The sequence below is a fragment of the Sturnira hondurensis genome, unplaced genomic scaffold (genome assembly GCF_014824575.4).
Source record: "Sturnira hondurensis isolate 20B ecotype Veracruz unplaced genomic scaffold, ASM1482457v3 Scaffold0007406, whole genome shotgun sequence".
Classification (NCBI taxonomy): domain Eukaryota; kingdom Metazoa; phylum Chordata; class Mammalia; order Chiroptera; family Phyllostomidae; genus Sturnira; species Sturnira hondurensis.
In genome coordinates this window covers 1,458,887-1,478,491 of record NW_028080037.1, presented here as the reverse complement: position 1 = coordinate 1,478,491, position 19,605 = coordinate 1,458,887, and the positions used below count along the sequence as shown (strand labels likewise).

The following is a 19,605-nucleotide window of genomic DNA, read 5'->3' as shown; positions in this document are numbered from 1 at the left end:
AAAACAGGGTTTGTAAAACTACAGAAAGTGCCAAAACCAATTTGCATGTATGAGGGTGAACCGAAGAACAGTGGTGTTTCCTCCGAAGCCCCGGGCTCTGCGCAGGTCGGAGACGACAGTGATTTAGGGCCTCACGTCGCCGACTCCGGCAGAACAGGCGCCCTCTGCGCCGGGCGGGGAGGGCGGCGAGAGCAGAGATGCCCGTGGAACCATGCCAGTGGCCTCGAGAGACAGCTCTGCCTGGTCACCCTCCGGTGGCTGGGAGCCAGCGTGGGTGGCGTGCTCTGGCATCCGCTGGAGCCTAGGGGGTGCCACCCTGTGCCCCCAGACCAAGGACTGCCTCCTCCCGTGTGACCGGGGACGTGTCACCGTGGTGCTGAGTGGCTCATGGCTCAGAGGGCCGCAGGGCCAGCGGTGGCTGGGCCGGCCTCCCACAGAGCCAGCCCCGTGGCCCGTCAAGGCAGGCGCTGTGTGCCCCCTGCCTGTCCGGCACTCCTGTCCCTCCAGGTCCAGCTGGGGTTGGGGTCAGTCTCCAAAAACAATGTGTTTGTTATGAATTGTGTGCTGGGCATGTCTCTGTGAACGCCACTCGACCAAGAGGGTCTTGGAGGGAGCAGCCAGGGACGTAACTGTGTGTGCTCTGTGAGCGTCTCCCACACACGTGCGGATGCACACTTGCGTGTACACACACATACAGAGCATGCACACGCAGGTTTAACTCCCTGGGAAGCTTCCTTCCATCCTGACACGCATTCCCTCCGGGTCCCTAGGACCTGACATGCCCTCCAAGGTCAGACCCAGCTCCTGCGCCCCGCCCACGGCCAGGCCCCCCTGTGGGTGCTGCTTCTATGGTGCCGACCCGTCTGTGACCTGCCGCCCTGCCCGTAACGGGGCGGGGGGGGGCGCTAGAAGTCACAGCCCAACCCAGACGGGGCTCACCCCACAGCTCAGTGGGCGCCCGCAGTTCTTTACCGTCTGGCCTCTCCAACACCACACGGCTTTCTGCGGTCTCCTCCTTGGTGACTCACCCCCCGTGACAGTCCCCTGACCCACGCTGCCCTTGGGGGTTGTCCTCTCTCTCCTGCCCCAGGGCCCCAGAGCAGAGCGTTCTCACACATGCCAGGACGTCTGCCTCTCCTAATGCCAGTCCCCGGTGTCTTCGCGCCGACAGACCCTCCGTGGCGCCAAACACGCGGCAAAGGTCCTCCTTCCAACATCATGGCCAACGGCGTGTGAAGATGCTGTAGCGAAACCCCGAGACTGCAGACGCCACAGAAGAACTTCTGTTTCCCACTTGCTGGAGTCAGGGAAGCCCAAGTTCAAGGTGCCGGCAGGGGCTGGAGCTCCTGGGCCTCTGTCCTTGGATGTTTGAGTTCCACCACGCAGTCGGTCCTGCCTTGCGTAGGTCAGCGTGAGCTGGGTCTTTGCCGCCAGCCAGTGACAGAGTCCCAGGGAAAACTGTGTTGGAATCACCTGCTTGCTCGTACCCCTCTGCTGAGCAGGGACCTGTCACCTGCTACTTTGCAACCCAGCGAGAAGAGCACACCTGGGACACAGTAGGAATCCACTAAATGGCGGGTGACGCTTCGTGGACACCGAGGATGGGGCGGCTGGCCAGAGGGTGTGGCCCGATCCCTGACTCGTAAAATAAAGAGATGAAGATTCTAAAAGACAGGGTGGGACCGAGGTCACACAGAAGGGGCTGTGTGGCACTGCCCCAAGTGGAAGCCAGAGTCCCAGAGCCCTGGTGCTCACGGGGACACACGCTCAGCAAAACTGGATCGGGAACGTGGGGACTGTCTCCCAGGTCCTCAGCCAGTTGGCCCTGGAGGCCGTGATCCCTGCAGCCAGTTCCCTGGATTGATGGCGTTCAGTGAGAAATAAATGTAGTCCCACCATCTCCAGAATGTGTTAGATAGAGGGTGTGTGTGTGTGTGTGAGAGAGAAAGAGAGAGAGAGAGTGAGAGAGAGAGGTGGGGGCCGCAACCACCGCCCAAAAGCTCATCATTAACCCAGGAGGGAGTGTGCAGCTGTAATGAACTAATGAAGCCATTAGCCAAAGGCCGTTCCGAGAAAGTGGGAGGCTGAGCTCCGAGCGCTTTGCCTGTAATGAACCTGAGACTGGACTTGGACTTGGGGGACTCCCGCGGTATTCTTAGCATCTGTAACCGCCGGCGTGGGAGCTGCCCCGACTGCGGCCCCCACTGCAAGTGCCCCGCGTGCCCCAGAGAGCGCCTGACAGAGACTCGCTCGCTGCTCGGTGCCTGGGACTCCCTGGTGACAGACAGGACAGACAGACAGACATTCGGTTGAGCGCTTATGTAACGCAGAAGGTCGTTTCTGAGTCATTAGCTTCCCTGGGAAAAGAACCGAGAAGCCCTCTCTTCTAAGTCAAGCGGTGTTGCCGCGTCGGGCTTTGGGAGACATCAACTTCAAGGTCAGAGGGGCCCGTAAGTGTCTCAAAGCTACGGACCCAGTGTCACCCTCCTGGGGGACCAGGGGAAGGATTCCCAAGGTGCGAGCAGGCAGTGTCTGCAGTCTTGAGAGAGAAGGCGTTCCCTCCATCACTGAGCAAATCACAACGGGCAGGAGAGATGGGACCCAGTCACGTGGCCTGAACTCGAGACGAGCAGCACAAACCGAAGTCCCCGCAGCCACGATGGACTGGCTCCCGGGGGGACAGAGGAAGGCAGGGCGGCTTGCCTGAAAGTCTGCGTAAAAATGAGAAGCCCGGTGGGCTGACGTTCACTGCGAAGGTGGGGTGGCCACGGGCATGCGGGGTAGAAGCCGCCTGACTCGGTGGTGTGCAGTGGTTGGTCCTCTCGCTGTGCCGTCTGTCTGATAGGAGTCTGTCCGTTCTGTCTTCCACTGTTTTCCCAGAGGGGAAGCCTGGGCGGGCCTGTTGGGCTGGGGGGCCCATGCTCCCGGGACGAGGGAGGGGCCTGGGCCCCAGTGAGATGGCCAGACCCCCTCCGGAGAGTTTCAGTGGTGAGCCCAGTGACTCAGGGTCCGGGCGACCGAAGGGCTCCCTGCGTGTCACCCTGGCGAGCCGGCCACTCTTTCCTGGGTCCAGAGTCCCGGACGCTGCACTGCGACCTGCCTCTCCAGGCTCCCCCAGCGTCTGCCCTGGTCCCGGGAGCAAGACCCGGCCCATGAGGCGCCGCCCGCTGGTTAACACAAGGCTGCTGCAGTCCTCGGGGGCCGATGTCAGGGTATCTTATGGGGCCAAAGTCAAGGTGTCCAAGGGCTGTGCTCCTTCAAGGGATCTGGGGAAATCTGTCCCTGTTCCAGCTTCCAGCGGCCACCACGCCACCTGGCTCGTTATGGGACCCCCTGACCCCCACCCCAACACGGCAGCGTCTTCTCTTCCGCTGACCCTCACGGCTGCCTGCCCCAGGAGCTCTGTGGTTCTGCCGGACCCACCCCCGATACTCCAGGGCAATTCCCCGTCTCCAGGCCCTGACTCACTCTGCTGAGTCCCTCTCACCACGCGGGGGGCACAGTCCCAGGTTCTGGGGCCGCGAACACGGGTGTCCTGGGGGCAGCACCCCTCCACCGGCGCAGGGCCTTCCTGCTCACACTTCCTGCTCACACCTCGCTTCTGCCGCTCTCACCCAAACCCCTGCTGCCTTGGGGCTCTGCAAAGACAGTCAAATTTTCATTGTCGTTGCGGGGAACTAGGAAGGCGACCACTAATCAACCACAGGTATCTTGTTCCGTGTGTGCTCGGGAAACCGCCCCGGAGTTCGGCCCTTTGGCCCAGGTCCCTCAGGCAGGTGTCTCGTCTGCACACCTGCCAAGGTGTCCCGAGAGCCTGCCCCTTGACCCTGCCCCGTCTGCTGCTCCGCAGGACACCGAGCTTCTGAATACGGCCATACTCACCGGGAAGACAGTCACCTTGCCCGTCAAGGTGGTGTCCGTGGAGGAGAACAGTGCGGTGACCGACATCTCGGAGTCCGTGGAATGCAAGTCCACAGACGAGGACGTCATCAAAGTAAGTCGCTCTTTCCCTGTGTGCACGGGGTGTCCCCCGGGCGTGCCGCTCACTGAGGAAGGTAACCCCGGTGCATGCGACGGCAGACCGGTCGCCTCCTGTGCATACCACACTCTCAAAGTCCCCTCTTTGTCTCTTGGTGTTGGCATCCAGCTGGCCATTCGCATCGGCCGCGTGTGGGGCCCTGGGCCCGCCCCCAGGTGCCTCCAGCAGCCACGCCAGTGATTTACGGGAGCGCGGCCACGAGCCAGTCGCCCCCCGTTCTGGAAACGCACCCCTGCCCAACTGCAGCCGCTCGTGACCGAGAGGGAACGTGAGTCTGGTGCCACCGCCCCTTCCAGAGAAACGGACACTTCGGGTGCAAGGCACCTCGTTTCTCAGTGTCGGCAGCCAACTGTACATTTTTATTTTTTCCGTGGGCGGCAATTTAAAAATACATTTGCAGTGGGGGTTTGGTCTGCAGGGCAGCTGCCAAAGCCACCGTGTCTGCCTGGCCCCTGGGATCCGGGTTGGCCACCCCTGTGTCCCTGCCAGGGTGCACAGCACAGGGAGGGAGGGCACAGACAGGGTCACAGTGGGGTGCTCAGCCACGCCCCCTCCCTGTGAGCATCATTCACACCCACATTGGGCAGGAAAGTCCCTTCGATGCCCTGTAGCCATGAAAGAAGTGCGACGTCACAGCCTGGGCCCCGACGCCCCTCTGGCGGCCCCCGGGGGAGGGGAAGCTGTGGGAGGGGCCGCTGGCCCCCCTGCAGATGGGAGAACGGAGGGTCCTTCCCAGCCCACTGCAGGCCCTGGCCCAGCTGCTCTGGAGGCTTCTGGAGACCGAGCCTCCCAGTCCGGCTTCCCTCCCGTTCGCAGAGGGGAGGGGGAAGATAAAGGAGGACCGATGGGGTTGGCGGGAGAGGGACAGGAAAGCTGCCCCGAGTTCCAGTCAGGGTCCCCTTTCCCCGAGGGCTTGTGCCCCATGACCGATGACCCCGCCTCCAGTGTGTTTCCCACAGAGGTCACTGATTCTCCCTCGGGCGTCAGCAGGTGGGCAGTGGCCGGGCTAGGCTCGGCCCCTGTTGCCGTCCAGGGCTGGAGGGAGCTTGAAGGAGAGCCCCTTACGGCAGAGGTCACGACGGCGGCAGAAGCGCAGGAGGCCGCCTGAGCCCAGGGTTGGACTCGCCGGCTGTCACCTGTCCACATTCTTTTGGCCAAAGCTGGTCGCGTGGTCAGGTCCATCACTGACAGAAGAGGGAACGGAGCATGTCCACAGTTGACGAGACGGGACAGAATCCGCAGTAACCCACCCACACCAGCCGAGGGCATCCCGGCCGAGAGCCCAGCCCTGGGGTGGACAGCCCACGTTCGTGTCCTGCCCCACTGCCTGCTGGCCGTGTGATCTCGGACACCCTGTGTCTTGATTCCTCACTTAGAACCTGGACGTGACCGAGACAAAAACCTAGCTCCCTCTCATCGGCAGTGGGCATTCAGGGAGATTGTCCCCGTGACCCTGCCCATGGCCCTGGCCGACCACAAGCCCTCAGCGCAGGGCTGTGTTGTGCCCCCAGGGACTCTGTCCTCCCCTGTGTGTGCAGGCCCACATACATGCGTGTGCTGTGGTGGTGTGGAGAGACAGGCGCCTGAGCACCTTGGTCTTCACGGAGGCCACCGGCTGTGGTTGCCTTGGCAACACGCTGCCCTGGGGATGTTGAGACCGATCCTGCCCACTTACCTCTCCATTGAGGGACCACACGTTGTTTGCATGAAGACGCCACCACCCAGCAGGCTCCCAGGCTGGGCTCTCCAGCTGCCCCAGCAGCCTGCCCCCGCCCCGCCTCTGGATGAAAAATCAGGCCAGTTCCCCACAGGGCGAGTTCACGCTTTGCACACCGTCGGCTGGGAACACCCTCCACACACGGAAACTAAGAGAAGGGTGACACGAGCCACCAGTGAAGGCTGGTGAGTGGTAACAGTGGACAGCCGGAGGCAGCAGGCCGGGTGGGGGTGCCTTGGGGGCTGCTCTCAGCCCCTCCACGGCCAGCGGCCAGCCCCCGTCCCTCCCAGCAGGCCCCCCCAGCCCCCCCGAGCCCCCCAGTCCAGTCTCCCACACCAGCAGGACACCGGGGCAGAACACTCAGCTGCTTCCAGGGCTCAGGCTGGTGACCAGATGGAAGGCAGGGGCTTTTCAGCGCTGGGAACAAATCTGGCCTTTTCGAAACTCCAGGCTGGGCCAGTGGGACCCAGGGCCCCCTGTACAAGCTCCGCCTGGTTCATTCCTTCTCGACATGCATTTCTGGATGCACACCTACTGTGTGCCGGGTTTCTGTCACTGGGGTACAGCCCCGAGGAGCGCAGCGCAATCCCTTGTGTAGAGGACAGAGAGCCAAACTCAGCAGGTCACCCGGATGGGGTCGAAGGTCCAGGAGCTCACAGGGAGCAGTGAAGCCAGGCGAGGGGCGGGGTGCGGAGCTGTGATGTCAGGAATGCCAGAGAAAGGTTCTCTGAGGTGTTTGCGCCCGCGCGAACGCCAGGGAGGCCTGCAGGCGAGAAGTGAGGGACCCCCGTTGCAGGCGCACAGCGAGGCTGCCTCACTGAGCAGAGAGGGTTGGTTCGAGGGGCGGACCCAAGCTGGGCCTACGAGCCGTGGAGTTCCGGCCTTTCTGTCCCTAACGCTAGTTTCTCTCTTCAGCGCCCGTCCCCTTAGGGGTGAGACGAAAACAGAACTCTAGCAGGAGGCTGACTTCTGAGCACAGGAAGGTGTGACCTCCTTAGAGCGCCTGGGGCAGGGGGGGCGGCGGGGACGTCAGACACAGCCCGGAGTCTGGAGGCAGATCTGGGGGGCCGTCAGCACACAGAGGAAGTGCAGAGCCTCAGAACTACCGAGCACAGTAGTGATGGGGGTGGGTTACACACAGTAGGGATGGGGGTGGCCCAAACCCCTGTGTGTCTCCGGCTTCCTATGCTGAGGTCCTAACCCCCACGCTGACGGTAGAGAAGCAATGAGGCCGTGAGGGTGGGGCCCTCATGGATGGGATCAGTGCCCTGATAAGAGGGACCCCCGAGCTCCCTAGCCCCTTCTGTGAGGAAGGACTCAGTGAGAAGGTGTCCCCGAGGGTCCAGAAAGCAGGCTGTTGTCACCAGGCACACGATCTGCTGGCACCTTGATCTGGGACCCCCGGCCTCTAGGACTTTGAGAAATAACTGCGAGCTGCGTGGGCCCCCCAAGTCTGTGGCGTTCGGTCAGAGCAGCCCAGGCTGACTGAGAGGGAGGCCGTGGTTGCCGTGGAAACAGCAGAGGGGCCTCGGAGTGGTTTTGAGGAGCACGTCTGTAGGTGTGGTCCCCAGAGCCCCACGGCGGCGCCGCCTGGGGCCTCATTGGAAACGCAGCTAAGGACCACTCAGGCCTGCTCGTCTGAGACCCAGGGGGCCGTGGTCTGTGCCGACAAGCCTCCCCGGATGCTCACTGGGGTCCAGGGCCCTGCTTGGCGGATGAAAGTCACTGTGGTCATCAGCAGTGGACGTCCCAGCCTCTCCCCCGGGAGGCAGGCAATGTCCTCCGGAAGCTGCCGAAGCCTGAGGGACAACGGAAGCTGTCCACTGACCACATGCTGCAATACCAGACCCCACAAGACCCACTGTGGCCCTCCAGGCCCTTAAGAGCAGACGTGTGGCCGGTTCAGTGTCCACCGCATGCCCCGGCCAAGGGCGGAGGGCGGAGTCCGCAGAAGACAGCACTCCGTGGGTGGCCCTCCCATGGCAATGGGTGAGGAGGGTTTCCAGGACCCACGCCGAGGGGTCGGAAAGGACATCCTGTAGGCTTCTGGTTCCTCTGTGCCCACGGCCAGCCACTGGGCGATACCACAGTCTCCACTCCAGCCACTTAGGAGATGACGGATGGGCCCTGCCACTTCCAGGGACGTTCACCGCACTGCCAGGAACAGTGGGGACAGTGGCTCCTCGTACCCGGCAGCTCTGTGCCCTCTGCGATCTTCTTAATTACTTATGTATTCTGGAGCCGCCGCCGTCCCTCCCCGAAAGCTCAGACAGGTAATAAACGAGGAGAGTCAATGGTCTGTGAGTTACAACATTGATTAAAGAAGTGATTACGGATATGACTCTGGCCCAGCCATTATGCTGATGTCTGCCCAGATCCGGGACACGCTAACGACAAGCCTGGGACAGCGGCTGCAATTGGTTCCCACCCTTCATCAGGATGTCAACATTTTTAAACCACTCTTAACCACGAGGGAGATGGTGGATGGCGGGGTCCCCTCCCCATGGCTCCCCGCCACGGTCCCCAGCAGGTGGGGGGCGGCTCTGAGCCCGGCCCTCCCAGCTGCCCCTGCAAACCCAAGTGTGAGTGAGGATGAAAATCCGGCCCAGGGCCGCCGTCACCGTCCCGGAAGCCGGGGAAGGACAGGGCGAAGAGAGAGCTTGGCTGCTCGGCACCGGGTGGTGGGGAACCTGGGGCACAGGCAGGCGGCTGAGACAGGAAGCAGGGGAGCAAACTGACAATTACGGCTCACGGTCGGAGAGTGCTGTGCAGGGCCTCCTCGAGGGACTGCATGAGCTCAGACATGTTTACACAGAACCGCGTGGCGCGCAGTTCTCCCGCGAGAGTCAGCTCCGCGCGTGTGGGCTCCAAGGAGTCGGTGACCCCAAAAAGGTTAGGGACTGTGCTTGGGTGCTTTCTATATGTTTTCAAGTTAACTTCGTATGGTTCCACTGCTCCTGGCCTCATCCGGCCACAGTCTCTCACCATCTGACCCTTGACCCCAAGATTCTGGTTGTTTGGAAGTGGGCATGCCCATGAAGAAAGGGTCTGTTTGTCCACCAATCCAGCTGTCCATCAGTCACCCATCCATCATCCTCCCATCCATTCATCTATCCGTCATCCATCTGTTACCCATCCATCGACCCTTGCTTTCACCCACCCACCCAGCCATCATCCATCCATATGTCCATTCATCCATGTGTCCATCATTCATTCGCCCATCTATCCACTTATTATGCACTCATCCTTCCATCCATCCATCCACCCATCCATCCATCATCCATTATCCATCCTTCCATCATCCATCCTTCCATCATCCATCCATCCGTCTATCCATCATCTATCATCCATCATCGGTCCATCATCTATCAGCCATCCATCATCCATCAATCATTTATCATCCCTCCCTCCCTCCATCCATCAATTATCCATCCATCATCCATCATCCATCATCCATCATCGGTCCATCATCTATCATCCGTCCATCATCCATCCACCCCTTCACTATCCACCTTGCTGAGCTCCTCCTGAGCAACTGACCCCAGGAACCACGAGATCAGAGATGAGCCGGATGCACCTCTTGCCCTCAAGGATCTCAGAGTCTGGCAGGCAACGCGGTCACACGGTTTAATGTCAGTCACGTCTCAGAAACTCGGCTGTGCAAGTTGGGCTGTGTTGTTTCTCCGTGACCCCCCCCCCCAATTTCTGTGTTTGTTTTTCGGTTTATTAAGGTGGAAGGACAGAATCCCAGCTAATTTCCAGGGGACGTAACTATTGCCAAGGTGTGCGGGCGGTGGGGGGTGGGGTGCTTCTGACCTTCAGGTCTCCTGGGAAGCTGCCTTGCGGGGTATGTGGCGGGGACTCACTCGCTGAGCAGACAGTGGCCCAGACAGCAGACACTCTGGTGCCCCCGGCGCATTCCCTGGGCCACACAGAGTTCGGTCCCTGCTGCAGTCCTGTGCAGTTCAAGGTCACTTTGTGGCCACCGCAAACGCCTCCAGCTGCCTTCTGCTATCTGCCCCAGGGGCTTCTCAGGGGCAGCCCTCAGCCAGCGAGAGAGAGACAGGCCAGGGTTAGCAGCCCTCCTCCGGTTTGTCAGGGGGACAGTTCTGTAGCTCGTCCACTCGTCCCTGGAGATACAGCCCTGTGGTCACCGCAGCAAACACAGAAGCACAAGGACAAGTGCAAGGATGGTCTCGGGCCCATGAACTTGGCCTGCACCCCTCTGTCTCTGCACAGGTGTCTGACAGCTGCGACTACATCTTCGTCAATGGCAAAGAGGTAAAGGGCAAGGTGGACGTGGTGGTGACCTTTAGCTACCAGCACCTGCGTGCGCCCCTGCACATCACAGTGTGGGCGCCCCGGCTGCCCCTGCAGATCGAGGTCTCCGACACAGAGCTGAGCCAGGTCAAGGGCTGGCGGGTCCCCGTCATGGCCAGCAGGAGGTGAGCCCGGTGGGGAGGGGTGCCCTGGTATGACCATGACCTTGTTTACCCAGCATCACGTTATAGGGTGCCAGCGCAGGGCCCAGCACAGAGTAGGCAGTGCTGTCATCTCGGCGATTCCATGTCCTACAGCCCGACCCCCACCCTCTTAGGGACTGAGGCCAGGAGGAGCCAGCTGGGCAGGGAGGCTAACCCGGGTGCGGCAGCCCGGTCAGCCTCAGACCCCTGGGGCCAGCTGCGCCTGCCCTTGGGCTTGCAGTGGGCTACCCTCTGAATATGCCTCCCTCAGGACAGCAACGTGGAAGTTATACCTATTTTTAAGATTTTATTTATTCTTAGAGCGAGGGGAATGGAAGGAGAAAGAGGGAGAGAAACACTGATTGCCTCTCACACCCCCCCAACCGGGGACTGAGCCTGTAACCAGGCCTGAGCCCGGGCTTCAACCAGGGATTCAACCGGCAACACTTGGCTTTGGGGACCACGCCCAACCCACTGAGCCACGCCGGCCAGGGCCAGAAGTTACACATTTTTCTAGCCCCGTGGCCCCCAGGGAAATTTAAGTTTTGATTTATCTTTCCTTAGTGAAACAGTGATTCCCTTTTCAGTGGTTTAAGAATATCTCTAAGGTTGCAAAGCTCTGTGCCTGGGGAATCACTGGGTACAATTTAGTTGCCCGTATACTGGACTGTGAGTCGCTGTTTGCTCTTAACCAAACAAAGCTTTTGATTTGCTCCGTGTGACTCTGGATCGTCATATGCAGGAGTTTGGGGTCCTGTCTCCCAACTCTGAGGCCGCTCTCCGCTGGCGAGAGTCCGGCCTAGAATCCTCCCTCCTGACCACCGGGGCCTCTCCCCTCCGCCTCCCGGGCACCGGCCCGCATCTCCATCGCAGCTCTAAGCCAGAGCGCGCCGCAAGAGGGGGCGCTGGCCGGGTGGGACGCCCACTCCGCGTCCACAAGGAGAAACCTGGCCTGGCGCCGGGAGGGCAGCTGTGAGTCCAGCCAGTACTTCTGAGGACTTAGTGGTCGTGTGTGGCCAGGGGCAAGGTCTGTGGACACGGCGAGGAAGGCGCACGTGTCCCCGCAGAGGGCACAGCTGAGACTCGCAGGTGCCAACCGGAGCTCCTCCACCTCCCTGCTGTGTGACCTTGGGCACGCTGCCTAACCTCTCTGTGCCCCAGTTTTCTCACCTGGAACCTGAGAGTCATTATTTACCATTGGACTCAGAGTTTTATGAAGTGGAAAAAGTTCGTGCCCATGGAGCTTAGAAGGGCACGACACCTCCACAGTGTCACGTGGCTCTGTCCCAATAGAACTTTCTGCAGTGCTGGAATGTTCTAGAAACATGCTGTCCAATAGCATGGTGGCCACCGGCGCATGTGGTTATGGAGCCCTTGGAACGCAGCCTGTGTCACTGAGAAACTTAGTTCCTTCAGGTATTTAATTTTTATCCATTACAATTTTACAATTTAAATTATAAAGACAATGTACAGTTTTATCCATTACAATTAGTTTTACAATTTCAACTAAGTTGTAAATGACTCCCTGTGGCTACGAGCTGCTTACAGGACAGTGGAGGCTTAGGGAGTAGCAGCTCTTACATCTTTCTGCGTCGGTAACTGTCTTCGAGAAGGGTGTCCGAGGCTTTGTGCCCCTGCGGGGTCCCTCGGCCCCTGCCCAGAAGGCCGTCTGCAGGAGGCTGAGGCAGGGACCTGGCCCCTGCCTGGCTCTCAGCCTGAGGACACCACCTCCCTCCCCACAGGCCCACACGGGACAGTGAGGAAGAGGAGGAGGAGGAGCGGCGGGGCCGGGGCTGCGCCCTGCAGTACCAGCACGCCACCGTGAGGGTCCTCACCCAGTTTGTGTCTGAGGACGCCGGCCCATGGGGACAGCTGAGCCACCTGCTGAGTCCCGACTGGCAGGTGGACATCACGCACCTGGTGGCCGACTTCATGAAGGTGGAGGAGCCCCACGTCGCCACCCTGCGGGACAGCGGGGTCCTGGTCGGGCGGGAGGTCGGGATGACCACCATCCAGGTAGGAAGCAGGGCTGGGAATTCCTGCCCGTCCAGCCCTGAGTGTGATGGGCACTGGGGCCAGTCCCTTGTCTGCGTGGTGGCCTCCTGGGGACACCAGACAGCGAGCCGCACCATCTCTTTGAGTCCCAGCCTCCTTCCGAACGGAGTGGAGAAGGCGGTGGCACTTAGCTCCCCATGTGACACCCTCTGCGTGCGGCCCCCTGCTTTCCCGCCACCTCCCAGGACCCGCGACCCGACCCTGAGCCTCCCCCACGCACGCATGCTCCTCCGATGGCCAGGGAAGACGCATCCGTCCCCCCTTCTCTAAGTCCCTCCGTCGTTCCACCATTTATTCATCCCACAAACCCCCCGCGCCACCCCTCTGCCTCCTGGGCTCAAGGCCGTGTCTCCAGGGCGGGTCTCCGAACGACCCCAAAGCGTGGGGCACTTTTCCACGTGCCCACAACTCTCACCCCGCTTGCTCCTTCTGTTTGGAAAGCCATTCCAGATCTTTCCACCACGGCCGTACGGCAGTGCTCACCTCTCCGTTCACCTGGACATCTGCCGTCCAACCCTGTAGGGGGAGCCGAGTCTCTGAGCCCCCAGTTGGTCCTGTAGTTCCCTTGGAATGGGATTCGGGCGGGCCCCTGGGGGCATCAGCCGGCCGTGTCGCCGAGCACTGTCACAGGCTGTGCTTGTATAAGCCCGCTGCGTCCCCCAGCCGGTGGAGGGTCACCTCCCTGCAGAGCAAGCGAAGCGTGGGATTTAGCACCCATGTCATTTTTCCCACTGGCAGAGCCGAAGTGTCCCGGGAGGGGCGGCTTCGTCTGATTCTCACAGAGGCTCCTCGTGGGCACCTGTGGGGCGAGGAAGGTGCACACACCCTTCCCTCGCCCTCCCGACCCCTGGCCCCGGGGGACGCAGGAACGCGGCTGGGGCAGCACCCAACCCGGAAACCGGTGTGACGGGTTTGCCGCGTGTGCCGCCCACCCCACAGGTGCTGTCCCCGCTGTCCGACTCCATCCTGGCGGAGAAGACGGTCACCGTGCTAGATGACAAAGTGTCCCTGGCAGACTTGGCCGTCCAGCTCGTGGCAGGACTGTCTGTCACCCTGCATCCTGGTGCAGAGAGCCGGGGGACCATCACAGCGGTGGCCACGGCCGAGGAGATGCTGTGGGCCCCCAAACAGGTGGGAGCCCGGGGGCCGGGGGTGGAGAGGGGTGACCGGGCACTGGTCACCGTCCCCAATTCTACAGAAGGGTGGCGGCAGGGGTGGGTGGCCCCGACTTGGGGACTTGTGGACGCCGTTCACTGGTGACAGGGTGGGACCCAAAACCACTCTGGGGCAAGTGTTCTTTTAAGTCATTCGGAATCCCTCCTGTTTGGGGACATGCATTGGTCCCCAATGGTTCCCGAATCGGTCCCCAGAGTGGAGAGGACGCTCCGCGGCAGCCTCTGAAATTCGCTCACAGGAAGGAAGTCTCAGCGCTGTCACACGGCAGGGACAGTGGGCACAGACGTTGGCAAGCCCCCCTCCCCCCTGCCCTGCATTCTGAGGGCTTCATTCAGACCGTCTGCCATCCCGGGCCCTTTGTGCAGAAAAACTAATGAGAGACAAAAAGCCAGCCCAGAGGAATTCACGGACAGTGTTAAGGATGTGTTACCGCAGCCCTTGGTGGGGGGGGGGGGGCACCGTGCTGGTGGCGGTTTCAACTCTGAGATGGAGACTCGGAGTCATGTGTGGGCCGGCAAATACTAGGACAGGAGTGGGTGCGGTACCCCCCGGCGCCATCTCGTGCTCTCTAAAGGACGCTGGGAGAGAAACCCGGAGGAACCCCCGGTGCGAATGCATTCGACTTAGGCCTCAGAAGGGGGCATGGCGGGTTGTGAGGTTGGTCAGCTGGTGGGGACAGACGGACGGAGGAGACAGGGCAGGAAGCAGATTTCCTCAGCCAGAATGTCTGTTGTAGCTCTGGTTCCCCAGATGCTGGGCTTCACAGGAGGACACACATGCGCACTTTATCTGGGTGAAGGGGACCTGTCAGGTGGGGCAGAGGGGACGGTGAAGCCAGCCAGCCACCGGACTGCGCTCCAGGCTCCGCCAGCACCGTGGGCCTGCGGCTGCTAAGAAACCATCAGCCAACACGGCCAGGGCTAGAAGGTCCTTGTTCCTGAGGGGCGAGGGAGCTGGGAGACTGGGTTTGGCTGTGGGCGCGGGTGTGGGGGTGGGTGTGAACACAGAGAGGGCATGGACATGGATACAGGTGATACACGCGATACAGGTGGTACAGACGATACAGGTGATACAGTGGTACAGGTGATACACGCGATACAGTTGGTACAGACGATACAGGTGATACAGTGATACAGGCGGTACAGGTGATACGGATGATACAGGTGATATGCATGATACAGGAGGTACAGGTGATACAGGCGATACGTGTGATGCAGGTGATACGGATGATACAGGCGGTACAGCCCTCGGCGGAGAGCCGCCGGGCGCTGCTGGCTCTGACCCCGGCCACCTGCGTTCCGGGGGCGGAGAACGCCCTCCGGCAAAACAAGCAAGCCAAGGAGAGACCCTGGCTGGCCGACCGCTGACATGGGGAGCAGGCAGCCTCGGGGGAGTGAGTGACGGGGTCAGCAGTGAGGCCACACCCGTCCAGGCTCCTGCAGTCCCCGCCCTGTCACGGGCGCCTGGTGTGGGCCCCAGGGACAGCGACCAGAGAGCGAGACGTGCCCCGGTGACTGTTTCCTTCCGCCCCGAGCGCCTCTCCAGCTGTGGCTGCTCTGCTGGTTTCGCTGCCGCGCATCCCTGGGCAGGGGACGTGCGTGCCCACGTGCACGGCACTTGGGACGGTGGCTACTGCCCAGGAAGTGCCTCGGCCCCCTGGCTAGCTGTGCGCCAAAGGCAGCCACATCCTGGTTCCTGCCACCAGGGACCAGGTCACCGTGTGTGCCAAAGGGGACTTGGCAGATGCGATTGAGCACGAGATGCAGAGGTCACCGTGGCTGCTGTGACGTGCTGGCCCTGGTGTCCTCACACGGGTGCCGATCAGAGGGGTAGGGAAGCACGAGACCGAGCAGCAGGAACCTCAAGGGGGCAGCCACATGCTCAGGGGTCTCTGTTCACAAAACCCGTGGGGTGTTGTGGCATTTGGGGGTTTTGTGGGTTTTCTCCCTCGGGCGGATTATGCAGGCCGTCGCTGCCCGTCCACATTTGCTCTGGTTTAGTTACGGAGATTTTCCCTCCGGGTTTATCGGCCACCCTGTCTGGGCCTGGAGTGCTGCCCCCCGTGTCGCTGGGTTCTGTCCTAGCAGTGGGCGGGGAGGGGCCTCAGAGAGCGGACGCCCGCCCGCCTGGGCCTCTAACAGGCTGTCTCTCTGCAGGAGGCCGTGGTCAGCACTTGGCTCCAGTTCAGCGACGGCTCCATGACGCCTCTGGACATCTACGACACTGAGGACTTCACTCTGACAGCCACCTCCCTGGATGAGGCCGTGGTGTCCGTCCCCCAGGCCCACTCTTCCAGGTGGCCTGTTGTGGTGGCCGAAGGGGAGGGCCAGGGGCCACTGCTCCGCGTGGACCTGGCCATTGCGGAGACCTGCCAGAAATCCAAACGCAAGAGCGCCCTGGCGGTGGGTGTTGCCAACATCAGGGTCAAGTTTGGCCATAATGACGCAGACTCCAGCCCCGGAGGGGACGGCAGTGAGGCTGAGACCAAGAACCACGCCAGTGACCGGCGCCCCAAGGGCCAGGACCCAGAGCGCACGAGCCAGGACGGGCTCCTCCCAGGCAGCCCGTCACTGAGGCGCGAGGAGGGGGCTCACAGGGGTGGCCCCACTGCCAAGTCGCTGCTGGACAACCAGGTGGCCGAGAACAGCCGGCTGGACGGGGGCCGGCCGCCGGGGGAGGCTCTGCTGCAGAACATCCCCATTGACGTCAGCGACTTCCCGGCACCGGCGGAGCTCCCGCAGGCCGGGGCCGGGCGGGGGGACGGCGGCCTGGTGCAGACGGCCCGCGGCCTGAGCGACCTGCAGATCGGCATGTACGCCCTCCTGGGCGTCTTCTGCCTGGCCATCCTGGTCTTCCTCATTAACTGTGCCGCCTTCGCCCTCAGGTACCGGCACAAGCAGGTGCCCCTGGAAGGCCAGGCCTCCGTGACCCACTCACACGACTGGGTGTGGCTGGGCAACGAGGCCGAACTCCTGGAGAGCACGGGCCAGGGGTCGCGGCCGCCCAACGAGCACACGACCACCCTCGACCGCAGGCTGGGGGCCTGTGAGGACGGCAGCCGCCTCCTGCTCAACGGCGGCTCCTCCCAGAAGCAGACACCGGGCCAGGGGCCCAGGCCGGCCGAGTCGGGGGGCAGGCAGGGCCGGGACCAGAAGCATGAGCCCCTGAACTCGCCCACCTCCAAGAGGAAGAAGGTGAAGTTCGCCACCTTCACCACCATCCCCCCGGACGACAGCTGCCCCCCCAGGAACTGCATCCTCGGCGGCAATGATGAGGACATCAAGTGGGTGTGCCGGGACCTGGACCTGGGCGCCCCCAGAGAGCCCGGAAACTACCTGGAGAAGTTCAAGGACAAAGTGTAGGCCCCGAGGGCCCCGTGCCTGCCCCCCTCCAATCGCTTCCAGGGTGGACCTGGGCCCCTGGCACAGAGGTTGCGAGTCAGTGGGGGTTGAGTGCGGGCACGCCGGGGCCCCTAATAGACCTGTTGGGGTTTGGAAGCCAAAAGGGACCTTTTTTGTCATCAAAGGGTTTTTAGCAGAGGATGAGGCACGCAGAGCTGTGTGCGTCGGCCAAGGAACGCCGGGGACGCAGGCGACGGGGGCACGGGGCCATGCCAGGCTGCAAGAGGGAGATTGTTTCACAAGTCCCAGTCCGGCACAGTCGAGCTACCAAAAACGACTTGTGGAAAAATGCAAAGAGACCAATAAAAAGACAGAAATCGTCACTGGTTTATATTTCTAATGAAGGAGCGTACTCAAGAACCAGGGCCAGCTAAGAGACAGTTCCGTCCCAGGTTGACGGCCCCTTTCCCGGGGACGGCCCACGCGGGGCTTGGGGGACAGGTGTCTGGGGGTCTGTCACCTCTGGGACAGCCTGAGCATTTTGGTCCATGTCCTGGACGTCCATTTGATTTCAACTTAACGTTGATTTTCTGAGGATCAAGTGGTGCATTTTCTACAAATTAAACATAATTCACATTCCTATACATTAGACAGACTCTTAGAAACAGTCACTTCTGATTCACTCTTTGAGTACCTTTGACACTTTTCTCTACCATGGCCTTTCACTATTGGCCGGGTGTTTCCACGTGAAGGGAGTTCCCAGAGCCTCCAGGGGCCTGGACCCACCGGCACCACAAGTCACGGGTGGCATGGGGCACAGCTGCCTTGGGGACACTGTCAGAGGGCGCTCACGTGGTACACAGCTGGCCGCACAAGCCCGGTGGGGCCCCGACCGCCCGGCTGCTCTGTGGCCCCTGTCACGGGGGCTCTCCTCATTTGGGGACGTCGGGTCAGAGTCCCGAGGGAGCCCAACCCCAAGGGTGCTCGGTGTCCCTTCACACGATGGCTCTATGGGGACACCTACTGACCCTGAGCCACAAACATAGAAATAACAGAGCGTTTTTAAGCTGCTTTCCCAGCTCTTCTGGGAGGGGCGCACCGGCACAGGCTGAAAAGGCGGGGGTCCACCGGAGAGGCCAGCCAGCTGCGATGCGTGGCAGCCGAACTGTGTGCAGCGTGTCGGGAAATGCCTTCGTCCAGAGTGGCATGTCCCGGGGCCAAGGGACACGCCAGGGTGGGGCAGCCCCTTCGTGCGTGACGCAGGTGCCTGGGCACCCGGCTGTCGGCAGGCGGTGCTCACGGGCTCCCAGGATGCGTCTCGGTTTTATTTTTGTAACGACCAGAATCGATAGCTGGGACAGAGGCCTCGAAGCCTCATGACCTTAGCCGGGCCTTTCAAGAAGACATTTCTAGCACATATCATAGAGGGGGAGAAAGGGGCTATTTATTTATGCCCGTGGTGTCGATTGTCATTAAAATGCTTTGGTGGCCTGACAAACCCGTATCTCATGCGGTGTGCCTCCTTCCATCTGACTCTCGGCGTCTGTCCCCGGCACACGTGGCACCTGCTGACGAAATGATCCGCCTGCTCAAGGAAGACACGCCAGTCGCCAAACGTCCTCCCCCGCTGGGCAGATCCAGAGCGACTCCCGAGGAGCAGCCCCTCGGTCCCTCGCCCGCATGGTCCACAGCAGTGAACTTGAACATGGCCGGGACCACCAGGGCGGCTCCTAGAACACAGCTCTGAGCTGGGGCCCGGGCACCGAAACACGGAAGGGCCACAGTGAGAGGCCACAAACGTGTTGAGGTCCACACACGCCACGCACGTGCGTGCACACACACACACACCCCAGCTGTGCGGGAAGCACTGGCCCAAATAGGGTTTCAACGGAGAGACCCAGGTGGTGACGGCGGCGATGAGGAAGGGAAGGGGAACAGGTGTGTCCGCAGAAGGACGGCGTTGCCATGGGAGCGGATGAGGCAACCTGCTGTCTCAGCTCTCAGCACGCGGGCCCCTTTCGGTCTGGTGGTCCCAGGTTCGCAGCTATGGCGCCTGCGTCCTCCTGGTCCTCGCAGACAGCCGTTTGGGGCGCCGCGTTGCTGTGGGCCCGGTCCACACAGCAGGCGCCCCTTTGTCCTGCTTCCACACCCACGGGTTTCAGGTAGAAAACCACCTGGCGGCAACTCTGGCGTGGTGGCTCCGGCTCCCTTTTGAAATAGCCCTGTTTAGATTCTTTTTTTACAGGCCAAAAAGTGCATTTCTAACCCGTTCCAGGGTGTTTCCAACACTGCCGACCCGCCCGAGGGCAACCCCCACCTCCCTCGCCGGGGGGCCTTGGCCTTCGGTGGAGAACTGCGTGGATGTCACCCCGGAAAAAAGGTTCCCTTTCGTTGGTCTTGCTTCTGTGTTCGTTGTCGCTCTCAGGGGTTTTGGTGGTATCGTTGTTGCTGTTCGTTAGTTGGGGAAAGAGAGTTTTTTTTGTAGAAGATGGTGGTACTTAAAAAAAGCTTTATTAAGATAGAATTCACCTACTATAAAAACCGACCCAGATAAAGCATTCGATTCAATGGTTGCTGGTATATTTACGGAGTCGGGCACCCTTGCTACATCAGGTTTGGAAGGTTTTCATTGTCCCTGGAGAAACTCCACGCGTATGAGACCCACTCCCCATGTGCCCCCCGAATCCCCAGCCCCAGGCCGCCACCGATCTGCTCTCTGTCTCCCTGACTTTGCCCAGAGGTGCCCGTGTTGGGTTGAGCGGTTCTCCTGGGAGTTCCCCGCCGTCACCACAGGGCAGTTCTTCTCGGAGAAGC

The 19,605-nt window shown here is 61.3% G+C and overlaps 1 protein-coding gene across 1 annotated transcript in view; it reads left to right on the top strand.

Moving 5' to 3' along the window:
• The window catches only part of TMEM132C (transmembrane protein 132C), a 147,100-nt gene extending 128,575 nt beyond the window's left edge, over nucleotides 1–18,525 (top strand). The window contains exons 5-9 of the mRNA XM_037051869.1: nucleotides 3,851–3,994; nucleotides 9,996–10,201; nucleotides 11,962–12,235; nucleotides 13,214–13,405; nucleotides 15,607–18,525. Of these exons, the coding sequence (XP_036907764.1) occupies nucleotides 3,851–3,994; nucleotides 9,996–10,201; nucleotides 11,962–12,235; nucleotides 13,214–13,405; nucleotides 15,607–16,812 (2,022 nt within the window). The 3' untranslated portion in view covers nucleotides 16,813–18,525. The remainder of the gene's footprint in view (nucleotides 1–3,850; nucleotides 3,995–9,995; nucleotides 10,202–11,961; nucleotides 12,236–13,213; nucleotides 13,406–15,606) is intronic.
• The last annotated feature ends 1,080 nt before the right edge of the window (nucleotides 18,526–19,605 follow it).